We start from the raw sequence: 19,786 nt of genomic DNA on the forward strand, positions 1-19,786 counted from the left end.
TTCTTGATTCGTCCGCGCTTTGGAAAAAAAGACTGAAAACTTTGAAAACATGACAAAAGTTGAAAAGCCTATAACACCTGGTATCCCCAGGTGGTCTCTCATCCAGATACTAACCAGGCCAAGCCTTGGATCACATCAGGGTAGTGTGGCCGTAAGCGATGAATGTTGCCACTTTGTGGCTTCTTGACTTGTCGGCGGTGCTGTGGAAAAATAAAGCTGAAAATTTTTAAAAAATTAAACATTGAAAACTTTGAAAAAATGGCACTTTGCGACTTCTTGATTCGTCTGCGCTGTGGAAAAAAAGACTGAAATTTTGAAAACTTTGAAAAAATGGCAATAGATGAAAAGCCCACAACACCTGGTATTCCCAGCTGGATTCCCATCCAGGTACTAACTAGGCCTGGACCTGGATCGCTTCTGAGATTAGACGAGATCGGGCACTTTCAGGGTGGTGTGGCCGTAGGTGGTGAGCATCTGCACTTTGTGGCTTCATGACTTGTCAGCGGTGCTGTGGAAAAAACAGACTGAAAAAATGTTAAAAAATGGCAAAAGTTAAAAATCCCACGACACCTGGTATTCCCAGGTGGTCACCCATCCAGGTACTAACCAGGTTCGGCCCTGGCTCACTTCCGAGTTCAGACAAAATTGAGCGCCATCAGGGTGGTGTGGCCGTAGGCAATGAACGTCAGCTCTTCTTGACTTGTGGGCAGCGCTGTTGAAAAATAAAGTTGAAAACTTTGAAAAAATGGCACTTGCGGCTTCTTGACTCACCCGCGCTGTAGAAAAATAAAGTTGAAAACTTTGAAAAAACGAAACATTGAAAACTTTGAAAAAATTTCACTTTGCGGCTTCTTGATTCGTCTGCGTTGTGACAAAAAAGACTGAAAACTTTGAAAAAATGGCACTTTGTGGCTTCTTAACTTGACAACTTTGAAAAAATTAAAGTTTGAAAACTTTGAAAAAATGGCACTTTGTGGTTTCTTAATTCATCCGCACTGTGGAAAAAAAGACTTAAAACTTTGAAAAAGTTGAAAAGCCTATGACACCTGGTATTCCCTGGCGGTCTCCCATTCAGGTACTAACAAGGCCTGACCCTGGATCTCTTCCAAGATCAGCCACCTTCAGGGTGGTGTGGCTGCAGGTGGTGAATGTTGGCAATTTGTGGCTTCTTGACTTGTCAGTGGTGCTGTGGAAAAGTAAAGTTGAAAACTTTGAAAAAATTAAACTTTGAAAACTTTGCAAAAATGTCATTTTGCGCTTCTTTGACTGGTCCGCTCTGTGGAAAAATAAAGTTGAAAACTTTGAAAAAATGAAACTTTGAAAAAAATGAAACTTTGAAAAAATGGCACTTTGTGGCTTCTTGACTCGTCCGTGCTGTGAAAAAATAAAGTTGACAACTGTGAAAAAATGAAACTTTGAAAACTTTGAAAAAATGTCACTTTGCGGCTTCTTGATTCGTCCATGCTGTGACAAAAAAAAGACTGAAAACTATGAAATCTTTGAAAAAATGGCACTATGCGGCTTCTTGACTCATCCGAGCTGTGGAAAAATAAAGTTAAAAACATTGAAAAAATTAAACTTTGAAAATATGTCACTTTGCGGCTTCTTGATTCATCTGCGCTGTGACAAAAAAAGACTGAAAATTATGAAAACTTTTAAAAAAAGGTCACTTTGTGGCTTCTTGACTTCTCGGCGGCACTATGGAAAAATAAAGTTGAAAACTTTGAAAAAATGAAACTTTGAAAACTTTGAAAAAGTTTCACTTTGCGGCTTCTTGACTCATCCGCACTGTGGAAAAATAAATTGAAAACACTGAAAAAATTAAACTTTGGAAACGTTGAAACAATTTCACTTTGCGGCTTCTTGATTGGTCCGCGCTGTGACAAAAAAAGACTGAAAACTTTGAAAAAATGGCACTTGCGGCTTCTTGACTCACCCGCGCTGTAGAAAAATAAAGTTGAAAACTTTGAAAAAACGAAACATTGAAAACTTTGAAAAAATTTCACTTTGCGGCTTCTTGATTCGTCTGCGTTGTGACAAAAAAGACTGAAAACTTTGAAAAAATGGCACTTTGTGGCTTCTTAACTTGACAACTTTGAAAAAATTAAAGTTTGAAAACTTTGAAAAAATGGCACTTTGTGGCTTCTTAATTCATCCGCACTGTGGAAAAAAAGACTTAAAACTTTGAAAAAGTTGAAAAGCCTATGACACCTGGTATTCCCTGGCGGTCTCCCATTCAGGTACTAACAAGGCCTGACCCTGGATCTCTTCCAAGATCAGCCACCTTCAGGGTGGTGTGGCTGCAGGTGGTGAATGTTGGCAATTTGTGGCTTCTTGACTTGTCAGTGGTGCTGTGGAAAAGTAAAGTTGAAAACTTTGAAAAAATTAAACTTTGAAAACTTTGCAAAAATGTCATTTTGCGCTTCTTGACTGGTCCGCTCTGTGGAAAAATAAAGTTGAAAACTTTGAAAAAATGAAACTTTGAAAAAAATGAAACTTTGAAAAAATGGCACTTTGTGGCTTCTTGACTCGTCCGTGCTGTGAAAAAATAAAGTTGACAACTGTGAAAAAATGAAACTTTGAAAACTTTGAAAAAATGTCACTTTGCGGCTTCTTGATTCGTCCATGCTGTGACAAAAAAAAGACTGAAAACTATGAAATCTTTGAAAAAATTGCACTATGCGGCTTCTTGACTCATCCGAGCTGTGGAAAAATAAAGTTAAAAACATTGAAAAAATTAAACTTTGAAAATATGTCACTTTGCGGCTTCTTGATTCATCTGCGCTGTGACAAAAAAAGACTGAAAATTATGAAAACTTTTAAAAAAAGGTCACTTTGTGGCTTCTTGACTTCTCGGCGGCACTATGGAAAAATAAAGTTGAAAACTTTGAAAAAATGAAACTTTGAAAACTTTGAAAAAGTTTCACTTTGCGGCTTCTTGACTCATCCGCACTGTGGAAAAATAAATTGAAAACACTGAAAAAATTAAACTTTGGAAACGTTGAAACAATTTCACTTTGCGGCTTCTTGATTGGTCCGCGCTGTGACAAAAAAAGACTGAAAACTTTGAAAAAATGGCACTTTGCGGCTTCTTGACTCGTCCGAGTGGTGGAAAAATAATATTGAATGGTTTGAAAAAACGTAAACTTTGAAAACCTTACAAAAATCACACTTTGCGGCTTCTTGAATTGTCGGCGACACTGTGGAAAAATAAAGTTGAAAGCTTTGAAAAAATTGCACTTTGAGGCTTCTTGACTAGTCCGCTCTGTAGAAAAATAAAGTTCATAACTTTGAAAAAATGAAACTTTGAAAACTTTTAAAAAATGTCACTTTGTGGCATCTTGATTCGTCCAAATTGTGACAAAAAATGCTGAAAACGTTAAAAAATTTAAAAAAATGCCACTTTGCGGCTTCTTAACTTGACGGCGGCGCTGTGGGAAAATAAAGTTGAAAACTTAAAAAAAATGAAAGTTTGAAAACTTTGAAAAAATGAAAGTTTGAAAACTTTGAAAAAATGAAAGTTTGAAAACTTTGAAAAAATGAAAGTTTGAAAACTTTGAAAAAATGAAAGTTTGAAAACTTTGAAAAAATGAAAGTTTGAAAACTTTGAAAAAATGAAAGTTTGAAAACTTTGAAAAAATGAAAGTTTGAAAACTTTGAAAAAATGAAAGTTTGAAAACTTTGAAAAAAATTAAACTTTGAAAACTTTAAAAAAATGGCACTGTGCAGCTTCTTGATTTGTCCGCACTGTGGGAAAAAAAGACTTAAAACTTTGAATACTTTGAAAAAATGGCAAAAGTTGAAAAGCCTACGACACCTGGTATTCCCAGGCAGACTCCCATACAGGTACTAACCAGGTCCGGCCATGGATTACTTCCGAGATGAGACGAAATCAGGCACCTTCAGGGTGGCGTGGCCATAGGCGAAGAACGTTTGCACTTTGCAGCTTCTTGACTGGTCGGCGGTGCTGTGGAAAAATAACATTGAAAACTTTGAAAAAATTAAACTTTGAAGACATGCCTACAACACCTGGTTTTCCCAGGCAGAATCCCATCCAGGTACTAGCCAGGCCCGGCCCTGGAGCACTTCCAAGATCAGACAAGACTGGGCGATTTTAGGGTGCTGTGGCCGTAAGCGATGATCATTGGCACTTTGCCAACATATCGGCGGCGCTGTGGAAAAATAAAGTTGAAAACTTTGAAAACCTTGAAAAAATGGCACTTTGAGGCTTCTCGACTCATTCGCGCTGTGGAAAAATAAAGTTGAAAACTTTGAAAAAAAAGAACTTTGAAAAACTTTGAAAAAATTAAGGTTTGAAAACTTTGAAAAAATTAAACATTGAAAACTTTGAAAAAATTTAAGTTTGAAAAATTAGAAAAAATTGCAATTTGCAGCTTCTTGACTCGTCCGCGCTATGGAAAAATAAAGTTGAAAACTTTGAAAAGATGAAACTTTGAAAAATGAAACTCTGAAAAAATGGAACCTTGAAAACTTCGAAAAAATGGCACTTGGTGGCTTCTTGATTCGTCCGCACTGTGGAAAAAAAAGACAGAAAACTTTAAAAGCTTTGAAAATATGGCAAAAGTTGAAAAGCCTACAACACCTGGGGGCAAATTTATTAAAGATCGAATATCGAGGGTTAATTAACCCTCGATATTCGATAGTCAAAGTAAAATCCTTCAACTTCGAATAATGAAGTCGAAGGATTTTGCGCAAATCCTTCGACTTCGACTGAAATAGTTTGATCGATCAAGCGAATCTAAGGATTTTAATTCATCGATCGAACAATTTTTATTCGATAAAAAAAACTGAAATTTGTTGGGGAAGGTCCCCATAGGCTATAATGCAATTCGGTAGCTTTTACTTGGCGAAGTAGGTAGTCAAAGTTTTTTTTAAAGAGACAGTACTTCGACTATAGAATAGTCGAATAATCGAATGATTTTTAGTTCGAATCGTTCGATTCGAAGTCCAAGTCGTAGTCGAAGGTCAAAGAAGCCAAAAAAATACTTCCAAATTCAAAGTTTTTTTAATTCGAATCCTTCACTCGAGCTTAGTAAATGGGCCCCCTGGTATCACCAGGCGGTCTCTCAAGCATATATTAACCAGGCCCGGCCTTGGATCGCTTCCAAGACCAGATGTGATCGATCGATTTCAGGGTAGCGTAGCCGTAACGATGGCACTTTGCGGCTTCTTGACTTTTCGGCGGCGCTGTGGAAAAACAAAGCTGAAAACGTTGAAAAAATTGCACTTTGTGGCTTCTTGATTTGTCTGTGACAAAAAAGACTGAAAACTTTGAAAACTTTGAAAAAATGCCACTTTGCGGCTTCTTAACTTGACGGCGGCACTGTGGAAAAATAAAGTTGAAAACTTTGAAAAAATTAAACATTGAAAACTTTGCAAAAATTAAAGTTTGAAAAAAATTAAACTTTGAAAACTTTGAAAATGGCACTTTGCGCTTCTTGACTCGTCCGCTCTGTGGAAAAATAAAGTTGAAAACTCTGAAAAAATGAAACTTTTAAAACTTTGAAAAAAAATGAAACTTTGAAAAAAGTGGCACTTTGCGGCTTCTTGATTCATCCGCGCTGTGACAAAAAAAGACTGAAAACTATAAAAACTTTTAAAAAATGGCACTTTGCAGCTTCTTGACTTGTTGGCGGCACTGTGGAAAAATAAAGTTGAAAACTTTGAAAAAATTAAACTTTGAAAACTTTGAAAAAATGGCACTTTGTGGTTTTTTGATTCATCCACGCTGTGGGGAAAAAAAGGCTGAACACTTTGACAAAAGTTGAAAAGCCTAGGACACCTGGTATTCCCAGGCGGTCTCCCACCCAAGTACTAACCAGGCCCAGCCCTGGATCACTTCCAAAATCAGACAAGATTGGGTGCTTTCAGGGTGGTGTGACCGTATGCAATGACCATCGGCACTTCTTCTTGACTTGTCGGTGGCGCTGTGAAAAAATAAAGTTGAAAACTTTGAAAAAATGAAACAGCTGTTTAATGACAGAGATCTAGGGATCAATTCTGAGTTGTTTTGCAGCCTTCTTGACATTCAAGTTTTTTTCAGAGAATTCGATTCAAATTTGATTCAAGTCGATTGCATTCATCCAAGTTTAAAAAATTCGATTTATTATTTAAATACATTTCTATTGGTTGAATTTCTGGGAGTTTAGGGGAGTTTTTAAAAACTCACATGAATTTGAAATTCAACCTTTAATAAATGTGCCTCGCCATGTTTCCCCTTGAACCCCCTTCTCCATGCCACTGGATAGTGATGGGTAAATAAATTCACCAGGAGCAAATACACAACGAATTTCCACGTTTTGTCGCTGGTGAATAAATTTGTTAAATTTTGTCAAAATTATTCGGACGCCCTTTGACTTTAATGCATTTGGACGAAAAAGGTCTGCTTCAAAATTATTGCAGGCATCAAAATTATCGTGGGAGTCAAAATTGTCGAGTGCGTCAAAATTCGAGTTTCGATAATTTTTTTTATTGCAAATTTTTCCATAGAAACGAGACAAATTTGTCCATCACTACCACAGAATGGTCCTAGAGCCTTCAGACATTTAAAAGATCACTTAAAGCCTACTGTTTCTACCAAGTGTACAACTTAAGCTCATAACAATTTATTATCTCTATGTTCTTCAAAACCCCCCATCTGCTGGTTTACTGCAAATTTGCGCCTGGCGAATAAATTCTCCCATCACTAATGCTCACATAAATATCATACAGTGCAACATTTTTAGTAATTTTCGAGAATTTGCTTCCCATAAGCATTTGCATTTGTGTAAAAGGGCTAATGCATCAATATTACCTCTTTATTTTGTCCATTTTAGGGCTCTCAAACTTCCATGAGCATTTATAAATGACCCTTAAGGGCTCTTACAGACACACATTTTTACCTGCGCTCCCCTGCGTTCCAGTTTCATGCGTTCAGCCGCAGGGCAACGCAGGATTAGACGAAATGAATTCTTTTCAATGTGACTGTACTCACACAGATGCATGTAAGCGCCGAACACAGGAAAAATGCAACATGCACTCCTGCTCTCCCCTGCGGCTGAATGCATGAAACCTGAATGCAGGGGAGTGCAGGTAAAAATGCTTGTTTGTAAGAGCCCTAATGAGTATTTATTTAGATCCAAACTACAGCAGAGTGCGGCACTACAGGCTGACAAGATGGATTTGATTAGCCTAATCTGGCTAATCTGTAGTCCTTAAAGCCCAGGTTGGTCAGTCTCTCAGGATTTCTGACTGGGAGAGACACACAGAGAGGGTCTGGGATCCTAATGTTAAGGATACTATGTACCTGTACACACAGGGACACTCACAGCCAGTGATGGGTGAATTTCTTCCATTTGGCTTCGCCAAAAAAAATGTGAATTTCCGGCAAAATTAACGAAATGGCGAGAAATTCACCGAAAGTTTGTGATACATGAAAAGTGATGTCTGCATCAATCTTGGACCAAAAAGTCACTCGTGTCAATTTCGACAAAGCGTTAAAGTCAGTGGGCACCTGATTAGTGTTGACGCGCTGCTGATTTTGAGTCGATTGACTTTTCGGACACGTGTCCAAAAATGTTTGATGCTGGTGAATTTTTGCGGGAGTTTTGCAAATGTATTCGCCGGCGGCCAAATGTGGAAATTAGGTGAAAATTCACGCTAGGCATATTTATTCGCCCATCACTACTCACAGCAAGAGACTTCTGCTGTACTGAAGCTTCCTCTGTGGGAACCAGTCATATACGGTATCAGAAGTGGGATTTCAAGCCACAGAGTGCCCTTGGTTGCAAAATTTGGTGCAGCAACTTGATCGACTGATCCAACAACAGGATCATCAGACTCAACTAATCAGGCAGTTACAGGATCAGCTCTCCAAACAGCAGGAGCAATTGCTGCAACTCCAGGCCGCAAAGTCCAGTCCAGAGACAGCACCACACCTAAAAATGTTTGGCCATAATTCATTTTTTATGCAACCAAAACCGTCCAAACCAGGAACTGAAAAATCACTTGCTTTGAGGTCACTGGGAGCAACATCCAAGAGGTTGGGGAACAACATGTTACTCAAGCCACTGGTTGGGGATCACTGATTTATAGCATGCATGTTAAAGTTAATGGGGGTTAACATCTAAATTACTGGCCATAGGCCTGTGTATTGCCCTTTGACACAACTGCTATGAGATTCCAGAAATTATCCCCATGTTAAAGATATCAGTAGTTCCAGGTCTTTAATGAATAGAGGCAATATGTGCACAACCTTGCATCCATTTAGTGGGCCTGCTTATAGCCATAAATGAGACTTCCTAAGAAAAGCAGTGTAATTTATAAAGGTGAGTATAATTAATTAGGGTGCGTATTTTGATTTACTCTGGAAGCTGGAACCACCATTTATAAAATTAATTTATATATACAAAAAATACAATGACAACATAACTTACTGCTAAAATTAGACCATTTCATGTGAGTGTACATTGTGATGTATAAAAGGATGGCAGTGAAGCAAAATGTTGCATAAATATTATTTTCTGAATTATCTATGGAGAACAGAACTTTCTTATTTCTGAGTTTTATTGACTAGAATTTTTAGAGTAAAAATAACTTGAATTTTGAGATTCACTATACCTCCATGCTGCAAAAAGCCAAAATCCATATATCTGCCATCTAAGACCTGTCAAGGTTCTGTATAAGTCAATTTGAAGTTTTCATGGTCTGCGCTGGGTTTAGCCTGAAAATCTGGCTTTTTCAGGCAAAAACTTGAAAAATTCTAACAATTCGGGAAAAAAGCTCAAAACGTTTGAGCAATTTGGGAAAAAACCTGGAAAAATTTAAGCAATTGGGTATTTTACTTGATTTTATTAAGCTTTTCCAGAATTTGATTAAATTGAGTTCTTGATTAATAAATAAGCTAAAATCAGGTATGGGAGTTTGGTTGTGTTTTTTTTTAATAAAATATGAGATAAATTCAGATTTTAGTTAATAACCCCCTTAAAATTTAAAATAGTGTTTACCTGTTTTCTCCAGAGTGTTTAGTTTGATCTGGGTTTGTTGAAACCCAAAGGTCCTAATGATTGGCAGTTGGGCACAGGTATTAGCACAGCTGGTCACTAAAACTTTGTTTACATTAGAATTCTGTTTTTTCCCTTTTCTGGTGTAATCTGCACAGACTCCTAAAGGGGGACTATTGTAAAAATTTAAAATATTGCAATTGATTGCCCCCTGTGCAACAAGGCTGGGTGGCTGTCCTGTCTGTCCTGTGAAAGGATTGTCGCAGGGCCTACTTAAAAGTGGAAGACGCAGCATCTGCTGCACTTACTGGCGTCTTCCTACTTCTCTTGCTTCCTGCTTCATCTGCGACGCCCACACACTTCCTGCTCGCTGGGACTCTGCATACATGCTGCTTCAGGACGCCTCCATCCATCACATTGTCCATCCTGCTCCAGGAATGGTAAGTGGCATTTATTTACACACTTACGCACACTTACATACATTTACAGTATATACTCTTACACACTCATTTTAGTAAAGATTATTTTTTTTATTTTGCACACTTTACTGAAATATGCACTTATATACACTTATACACTGTCGCACAACCTTTAGAAGTGTACACACACATGTATACACAAAAAAACTCAAAGAGGTTTTTTTATTTTTTTATTTTTCAATTCACCAATTTCTGTTTTTTTACCCCTAAAAACTGTTTATTTTGGCTGTGTGACTATTGGTAATCTATTTGGGCCACTAATTATGCTGTCAGATCAGTTATTTTGTTATTTCACTAATTGACACAATTTTTGTGGTTTATTGAAATTTTATCCCTTCATTAATGTTTCTTATGCATCTTTAGTATACGGTAGTTTTGCTGTTTGGTGCTTTGGTATAGAAAGATGTATTTTACCTTGTTTAATCCATCAGAATATGTACTTTCCAAACATATGTAACACCTATTTGGGCTGCATAGCACACAAATAGTTAAACTGTCCAGCTAGCAGTAGAAGCATGGGTTACACGCGACTTCACACAACAGGGTCAGGGCCTTGGCCATGTGGAAGTGTTCCCTCTATGGTGTAGTGCAACTACATCCCCCCAGGCTACTGTGCATACAACAAAAGATGGGCGCCAGGAGGTTCTTGCAGTAAAACAGAAAACGGTTTATGTAACTATGCACGAGGCAAGTGACCACAGGTTTAGTAGTCACACAGGAGCTGAGGCAATAGCACATTTCTCACACAGAGCTGCAGGCATTAGGCATTTCTCACAGAGGAAAGGTCTCCATTAGGCATTTGCAGTATTCACACACATTCCCTCCTGGAAGTTGTCAGGAAGCAGCTTGTACCCTACAGTCCCTCTTCACTGAGGTCCCTGACTGGAGGCAACACACAGAGCCTCTGGGAAGCTCCTCCCTTACTGCAAATCCTTGTTGGAGCTTCAGCTGCTCTTTCTCTCTCACCTCTCTGCCTTTCTCTCCTAGAGAGACTATGACAAGTCTGCCCTAGTGCAACTATTCCTCATTCACGGGGTTACCTGGTCCCCGACTTCTTCTTCCAAAGCACATGGGCCTTTCTGGGCCTAGCTGTGCCCAGGCTCCCCTGAGCTCACCCAGCTGGATCACCATCCACAGGCCAAAGAGGAAGTGGCCACTCCCTACACACACTATATAGCAGTGTAGCAGGGGAGTGTCATTCTCTCCTGGCAGATCACTCTAAGGAAAAAGGTGGGGGCCTTAAAGCTGCAGGGCAGATTACCCAGTAGGGGTCCCTACACATACATGGTTTTCTGTTTTTTATTTACAGTTTGGGGGTCTTACGGCATATAATGCACAGTCGAGGCTCTCTTTTCAGCAGCTGAGTTTTCAATATGCACGTTTTTCACTTAGGGGTCCGTGCATACCGCATACTTTGGTAAATCTATGCATAATGAACATCAAATATTCAGTAGACGTCTGATGTCCATATTTAGGGTGATTTTTCTTTGTACGTAAAACATTGTGTGAGATGAATGCGGCAAACTGCAATATTTTTTGTTGATTTTCAGAAATGTCTTAAAAACGCTTAGAAAAGCTTTGCAGTTTGGTAATTTGGTGTAGAATGAATTCTTTATCATTGTTGAATTCATCAGAATGTGTACTTTCCAAAACTAATGGTTTTGGGGGTCTTTGTGCTGTTAGGAGGGTCTTGTGGCACATAATATGCAGTCTAGGACTTTGTTCACAGAAAGCAAGTGGAGAAAATATGCACTATTTTTATTTGGGGTGCGCCCATGCCATCTGCTTTGTTATATCTATGCATATTGGGCATCAAACTGTTGTTTTACAACTGGATTTAAGATATTGGGTGAGATAAATGTGGCCAATTACAAATATTTTTAAGTAGTTTTCAGAAATGTCATAAAAAATACTGCCTTTAGCGATGCTTTGCAGTATGGTAGTTTGGAGTAGAAAAACATAATTTATTTTTTTTAATTCATCAGATACTTCCCAAGAATATATGGTTTGGGGGGTCTTTGTGTTGTCTTTATGCTGTTTTTTTGAAAATATATGGTTTTCTGGGGTGAACTTACTTTTTTCTACCTTTGCCCCTTCCCCAAAACTATGTAAATGTGTTGATTTTGCAGTACCAGAAATTACAGAACTAATAGCTTGAATTGAGTCTCTATATTGTGAGGCCTCTATATGCCACATGACTAGGCAAACCTATACATATTGGGCATAAAACTGTTCAGTGGACTCATGGCAATCATATTTATGGTGCTTTACATTAGTACCTTATGATGCTGTAGATTTTAAGCTTTGAGGTAATTTTTCCAAAAAAATCACCAATTTCTATAAAAAATTATTACCTTGCATTTATCAACATTGAACCTCATTTTCCAGTTTGCTGCCCAGTTTCCCAACTTAGACAAATCACTCTGCAAAGGGGCATAATCCTGCATGGAACCTATAGTTCTGCACAATTTAGTATCATCTGCAAAAATAGAAACAGTACTTTCAATGGCCACCTTGTTGTTATATTCGTACCTCTATGACCTCGTACGTAAAGCAAAACCACAAAATAGTGCAAGTTCAAATACAATGAGGTAGTTTATTGTGTCCAAAATACAAGACAATAGGTTTTGCCTGGGGAAACAGTCGTGTGTCACCTGGGTGGTACCCGAATGCTTTTCCAAGGATACTCCCATATAACATAAGTTTATATACCCATTTTGATGTCATAGATGGGGGTGATAACAAATGTGAGTATGCCAATACCATACATAGTCTGACTCCTCCTTGTACAATTAATGTCTAAATGATTTACTTAGTCTTACATGTTATCAAAGGAATGTGGTAACATACTGTGCCTAGCTCCAACGGTCCACAGCCTCGCAATCAGCTATCGGCTAACCAAGGCCATTGTGGTATTTCAAGTAATTTGAGCAGCACTTCAGCAAGACAGACTGGCATTATGCTGACACTCTGGAATTTAAGAAACAGAGTGATGATCTTTTGTTTGTATGGCCTAGTATAAGCTATATGATTGACCATTGTCCACAGTAGACCATTAGTCCATCCTGCCTTGGGCCTTATAGCGTTATGGCGTCGTAGAGGGCGGGGGTGACAAATATCAACCCTCTGACACTAGCCATTCGTCCGTCATAGGAATTGGACCGTTCCCGATATATTTTTATAATAACAACCTCCAGGTCATTAATAAATAAGTTGAAAAGCAAGGGACCTAGTACAGAGCCCTGCGGTACTCCACTAACAACACTGGTCCAATTAGAAAATGTTCCATTTACCACCACTCTTTGTAGTCTATCTTTTAGCCAGTTCTCTATCCAGGTACAAATACTATGTTCCAGGCCAACATTCCTTAATTTAACCAGTAACCTTTTGTGTGGCACTGTATCAAATGCTTTAGCAAAGTCTAAGTAAATCACATCCACTGCCATCCCAGAATCAAGGTCTCTACTTACCTTCTCATAAAAAGAAATTAAGTTAGTCTGGCATGATCTATTACGCATAAAACCATGCTGGCACATGGAAAAGATTACAGAAAGAGGAGGCTTTTATTTTTTGCAGGAGTGGGTGTAAGATAAAAGAGGCTGAAAGCAGTAGTACTCACCCCCTACATGAAGTAGTATCCTTCTCCATATGAGGAAGTGGAGTGTTTTTTAAAAACAATATATTTTACTAATTTGTGGGTTTACATCAGTAATTTTTTAAATAATAGATTATTAATGCCATCAAAGTAGAGCACAAAACTAGAGGTGTTACTATCACTTTAAAGACCCTTTATGGAGATCAGTATCAAAGTAACAAAAACTCATCCAACCCTGAACTGGTACATAGATTCAGGAGCAGCATGCAACATAACAAGAGACAGAAGCTTATGTAGGGACTTATAGGATTAATGTGCCCCTATGGCTTTAAATCCCTACACTTCCTGAAATCTCTAGTTGCTGGGCAGATGCCCATGTAGCTAGTTTTAATTTGCATACTTGTATTATTGGCCAAGATGTGCTTCCTGTCACACTTTGATGTGAGTGAGAAGGGGTGGATCTTCCTCTTTGGCTTTAGTTGCTAACCCAGCTGGATGTTTCCAGAGAGCCTGGGTGCAACAAGGCCCAGTAAAGCTGTTCTGCCCCAGAGGGACCTGAACCTCTAGGGAGGAAGTTGGAGAACAGGGACCCCATGAATGAGGCTTGTGAGTGGCAAGAATATAATGGTTACAGACTCTTTAGGAGAGTAAGACAGTGAGGGAAAGAGCAGCTTGTAGCAGTGAAGGGACACAGTGGATAGGGTGTCAGGCTTTAGCTTCTACTTCCTGACCCCTCCACTGGGTGAGATCCAGACCATGTGTGAGGTATTTCTGCCTAGAGGGAAGTTGTACTGCCTTCACTAAATCCTCAGGGAATGCACCTGCCTCTACCTCTGATATACTTTCTAACACGTGTGCCTATATATTCTGCAAACGCCTCTGTACTGATGTAAGTACAAACCTGTTGATCCATTTCTTTATTGGTTAAAGCACAGTAGCCTGTGGGAGTTGTAGTTTGACTATACTGCGCTTTCAATACTTCCCTTTTGCAAAGGCCCTGCCTTAAAGGGGACCCGTCACCCAAAAACGTATTCAAAATCCTATTTCATCACATTAATCAAGCAAAATGAACTTTAATTACACTGTTTAAATGATTTGAATCTTGTTTCTTTCAGTCTGGGAATTCAAAATGATAACAAGCAGGCAGCAGCCATTTTGTGGACACTGTTTTTAAGGAAAGCCTTGCATCATCTCAGAATCTTGTTTGTGAACCAGAATGGGGGATCCGATGTCCATCCCCATGTCCTGGCTACACAATTAAATGGTAAAGAGAATGGGGGAACGTGTGGAGAGCAATGACATCTAGGAAGTGCTGAATGGAAAGTGAAAGTAATTGTCTGCCCCGCCTCTATGCCCGTGGCATAGAGGAGGGTCAGACAATATTTGATTGACATCTGAGATTTTTAAATGAGCTTACAGCAGCTATGAATGCTTTAATAAAAATAGAAATTGGATTTCATGTTTAATTTGAAAAGGACTTTCATTATACAGATTTTTGTATCGGGGTGACAGGTCCACTTTAAGTGATAAAGTCTAGTGTAACCCATGCTTAACCCTGTTGGCCTGGATAGTCCAAAAACTTGTTACACTTATTTTCAGGGTTTAATAGATAAACCTTCTACCTTGCAGATAGAAGTAGCACTACTGCTAAATTAATTGACTTTGGAATTTTTATATGTCGGGATGTATCAATGACAATGGTTACAGATATATTGAAACATTGGGGTAACAGTCACCCTGCTATAGTTCCAGGGGTACCTAGGGCACAAATAAGCACTCACCCCGAATCTCCCCCTAACTGGCCTTCAGGCTGGGCCCCTTAGCTCATAACAGGTTACAGATATATAGAAACATTGGGGTAACAGTCACCCTGCTATAGTTCCAGGGGTACCCAGGGCACAAATAAGCACTCACCCCCAAATCTCCCTCTAACTAACCTTCAGACTGGGCCCCCTTAGCTCATAACAAGGTTACAGATATATAGAAACATTGGGGTGTCACCCTGCTATAGTTCCAGGGGTACCCAGGGTACAAATAAGCACTCATCCCAAATCTCCCCCTAACTGGCCTTTAGGATGGGCCCCCTTAGCTCATAAAAAGGTTACAGATATATAGAAACATTGGGGTTACAGTCACCCTGCTATAGTTCCAGGGGTACCCAGGGCACAAATAAGAACTCACCCCAAATCTTCCCCTAACTGGCCTTCAGACTGGGCCCCCTTAGCTCATAACAAGGTTACAGATATAAAGAAACATTAGGGTAACAGTCACCCTGCTATAGTTCAAGGGGTACCCAGGGCACAAATCACCCCAAATCTCCCCCTAACTGACCTTCAGACTGGGTCCCTTAGCTCATAACAAGGTTACAGATATATAGAAACATTGGGGTAACAGTCACCCTGCTATAGTTCCAGGGGTATCCAGGGTACAAATAAACACTTACCCCAAATCTCCCCCTAACTGACCTTCAGACTGGGCCCCCTTAGCTCATAACAAGGTTACAGATATATAGAAACATTGGGGTAACAGTCACCCTGCTATAGTTCCAGGGGTACCCAGGGTACAAATAAACACTCACCCCAAATCTCCCCCTAACTGGCCTTCAGACTGGGCCCCCTTAGCTCATAACAAGGTTACAGATATATAGAATATATGGAACATTGGTGTAACAGTCACCCTGTTATAGTTCCAGGGGTACCCAGGGCACAAATAAGCACGTACCCTTGTATTTAAGAAATTGGGTTACATTTGAGATAAATGTGACAAATTGTTATATTTTTAGGGGATTTTCAGAAATGTCCTACAAAAACACAGTTTTTAGCATAGCTTTGCAGTTTGGAGCAGAAAGACATACTAAACCATTTTGGATTCATCATAATGTGTACTTTTCAAAAATATATGGTTGATAGGGTTCTGCATACTCTTAGAGGCACTTATGGAATGTAAAGTGGGTTATTTACTAAAACTTGAGTTTATTTCAGTTTTTTATAAAAACAAAGTTGCCCATCCACAAAGGCTCAGTATTAGGTAGCCGATTTTAGCTGTAGGAAGTAGATTTAGGGGACACCGGAAGTTATATAAGTGAGAGAACAGGGCATTACTTCCTCTTTTGGGTAATGAGAAGATTAAGTTCATGCCACTAAAGAGCCTGAGACCTGCCACCTCAGAGAAGTAGTGAGAGTAGTTAGCAGAGAAGCTAGGTTATGTACGGGTAGCTTGTTTGAGTACAATTCTGTCAGTGAGAGCCAGGTGTACATTGTGTAGATATGCAATTGAGCGTGAAAAACCAATGTACTTTGCCCACATAGGGACCCAAGAAAGAGAGGAACTAGGGTAGATAGTTTCTAGTACCTCCTCACAAAATGGACCCTGGTGCTGAAAGCCAGGAAAATAATACTGTGAAGCTGCACAGGATGAGTACACCTACAGTTGGGGGAGAATTAGTGTGAAAGTGCAAATAAGCTAAAAACACCCCTGTGCTGATTCATGTACTCCAGATGTACAACTGGCTACCAAAGTGGTCCATTTTGTGGAGCACCCAATCCACTGATTGATAAGCAATGATCACACATATTATGCGATGAGAGCTTTTACCTATCAAATACTAGTATGAAATATTTTTTTCATAGAGTAAAACAAGTTCATTAGATTCAAGACTCCCAGGATTTCTAAGCACAAGAGAAACATAAATCCCTTGAGTGTCATAAAGATTATATGTGTTTTGAAGGCTCAGGGTTATAAAAGATGGATAAGGTACTAAGCAAATGGTGTCTTCCTTCCCTCCCTCCCTTCACGTCATTACAATGGAAGGCTAAATGATTACTGTGCTTTTTCCCCTTTCCCAGTATGTTATTCCTAGGCTCTGCACTACACCTGTTATGGACTTCAGTTTGATAGGGAATTGGATTTTATCAAAAATTTTGTTGCCACTGTTGATGTGAATGGGAATAAATAGGCATGGTGAAATGCTGAGGAAGCTTCTGAGAGATACCATTATATAGAGGTTCTAAAGAATTATGTGATCTGTACAACTCACAAAATTTAATTTCTAGCTATCCTCTATCAATTGTATCCCTTTGTTTCTGTTATCTATCTTTCTGAAAGAAAATAATTGGATAGTTGAATGACTTTGGATATTGTGACAGATGGGCCTCCAATAATGGATTCATAGTGTCCTTGGTAAAGGATTCATGTGCTAAAATGAAAGCCTTGTAGCTCCCATTTCTCTGCCATCTGCATTTCTTGGTATTGGTATTGCTGTTTTCTTAGCAAGGTACAGACAGTGAAAATGTTGTATATCTGGCGCATATCACCCAAGGCAGGTCCACTTTTGAACAGAAGTTATCCTTAATGTCTGCTCTACCTGTACTACCTACATGTATCGCATCACTATCTTTGTGTATCACAACTCCTTTTGAGTTAAGATTTTGATTTTTAGTTCTCTAGTTTGGAATTAAAATTATCTGGGTGTTGGAGTCATCCTAACCATGAACAACTGGTTGGAAGATGAATAAGAAAGGGCCTACAGTCAAGTAAGTAATAAAGAATAGAGTAACAGCCTACTCAGACTAAAGTTGGCCACACACACATATATAAAGGAAGAAGACCAACTGCATAAACATAAATGTCCACATGATACTAAAAAATTGTTCAAAGATTTGCAACTTTTAGAATGTGAAATGAGCTGTTGACTATGATGTTCCTTTCTCTCAGTGTCAAAGATTTTCAGCTGTGTAAAGAATAAAATTCTTCATTAAACCCCAACACAATTGTTTAACTAACCTCTATGTTATTTATGTTTTGATTAGAAAAATAAGGGGGATAATTAATAAATAAGGGGGAGACTTACCAGCCATATGAAAACTATAGGGCCCATTTACAACCATAGTTGTTCTAATTCGAAAATCAAACTAGTTGTTGTACAGATTGATGCCATTCATGAGAAATATTCCCTTCCAAACACAATCTGTGCACTTTGGCATAGGTATAAATTAGGTACAAGGTGCTTTTTGTGCATCGTGTATCTTGTGGAAATCATCCCTGGACTTTACAGTAACCAACAGCCAAAGTAAATTTCCAAGGAAGGGGGCCAGATGGGCTAGAAGAGGAGAAGGAATCCTAAATTATTAAGTTGATGCAGAAGCCTTACTATTAACCTTTTAACAACCGGAGTGTCAGGTATTTAAAGAGTTTAGAGAGGCTGTTCATTTATTAAATGTTTGTGGGGGGATAACTTGTCCTTTAAAAAAAAAGTTAGATTGTACTGATTTTTTTCACTTAAGTTAATTTTTTAAGCTTGTTAAATAAATAAATTTAAAAAAATGTTGAAAAACATATTGATTCTCTCTTTGGCTTGTGCTTAAGGCATGGCCACCTCTTTTTTTTATAGATAAAGCTGATGTGATTCTTCTGCATTAATGAAAGATGTGTGAAGGGAACCAAACAACAGTCTTTGTATTTGTGCTTCTTGGGTTTCCAATATTTAATAATCTAAGATTTTATTTTTTTACTTTTTTCCTTTTTATTTATATCTTCATATTAACTGAAAATCTAACAATTGTCACACTGCTCTCCACTAATTGCCGTCTTTATGCCCCAATGTTTTTTTTCCTTAAACAGTTGGCCTTGTGTGACCTCTTTCTTACAACGAATACTGTGCCCAAGTTGTTAGAAGTCATATGGCTGGAGGGAAGCTCCATATCATTTTCTGGTTGCATTGCCCAGTTTTATTTGCATAGTGTTGCAGGAATTGTAGAATGTTTCATCCTTACGGTAATGTCATATGACAGATATCTAGCAATATGTAATCCATTTCATTATGTCTGTATAATGAACTACAGTCATTGTCTGAACCTGGCTGTCTGGTCATGGCTGCTTGGCTTCCTTGTCATGGTCCTGGAGATGCTCCTCATATGGAATTTACAGTTTTGTGGCTCCAATGTCATTGACCATTTCTTCTGTGATTTTGCTCCTCTACTTGAATTGTCTTCTTCTGATATCTCAACAGTTGTATTGGAAGACTTTGTATTCTCAATGCCTGTCATTGTTTGCCCTTTTATGTTTATCCTTGGAACGTACATTTTTATCCTCATTGCCATTCTTAAAATTACTTCCAAAGATGGGAGAAAGAAAGCCTTCTCCACCTGCAGCTCCCATCTGGCTATTGTGTGCACCTATTATGGGACTCTTATTGCTGTGTATGTTGTTCCTTCTGAGGGACTCAATATAAACAAATTCCGATCTCTTTTGTATATTATGCTGACTCCATTGTTCAACCCCCTCATTTATAGCCTAAGAAATGTTGAGATTAAGGGAGCTCTACAGAAACTGGTGAATCCAAGGAAAAAGATAAGATCTACATAATGTACAAGCACAATGTAACACATAAAGGTGCAAAGCCACAAAAGCCAGATCATGCACAGTAACATCACTAAAGCACAAGTCTTGCACCTAGAAATAATGACACACTTTTCATCACCTGCTATTGTGGATTGTATTTTATTCATTATTAATCACTTCTGCACACAATAATAGCTACTGTAAGTCAACATATATTTGAAAACTCTTATTTTTTAATGTTTAAATGTTATCCAGAAGTTCTAAGGCATGGTGCTTCACACTACAGAAGAACTCCTTATCCAGAAAACCCCAGGTCACAATCACTCCTAGTATTAAATCCTAAGCAATAAGCATGGTTGTTGTCCCTTCAT

General features: G+C 38.6%; 1 protein-coding gene and 2 pseudogenes across 1 annotated transcript; 1 reads left to right on the forward strand and 2 right to left on the reverse strand.

The window, feature by feature from the left end:
* Positions 1 to 558: 558 nt before the first annotated feature.
* Positions 559 to 677, reverse strand: LOC121401757 (annotated as a pseudogene).
* A 5,114-nt stretch (positions 678 to 5,791) lies between these two features.
* Positions 5,792 to 5,910, reverse strand: LOC121401726 (annotated as a pseudogene).
* A 12,590-nt stretch (positions 5,911 to 18,500) lies between these two features.
* On the forward strand, positions 18,501 to 19,439 carry LOC108710501 (olfactory receptor 11L1). Its single transcript, XM_018251635.1, has one exon. It carries the CDS (start codon positions 18,501 to 18,503, stop codon positions 19,437 to 19,439), a length of 939 nt encoding a protein of 312 aa, XP_018107124.1.
* The last annotated feature ends 347 nt before the right edge of the window (positions 19,440 to 19,786 follow it).

The sequence above is a fragment of the Xenopus laevis genome, chromosome 3L, assembly GCF_017654675.1.
Source record: "Xenopus laevis strain J_2021 chromosome 3L, Xenopus_laevis_v10.1, whole genome shotgun sequence".
NCBI lineage: Eukaryota > Metazoa > Chordata > Amphibia > Anura > Pipidae > Xenopus > Xenopus laevis.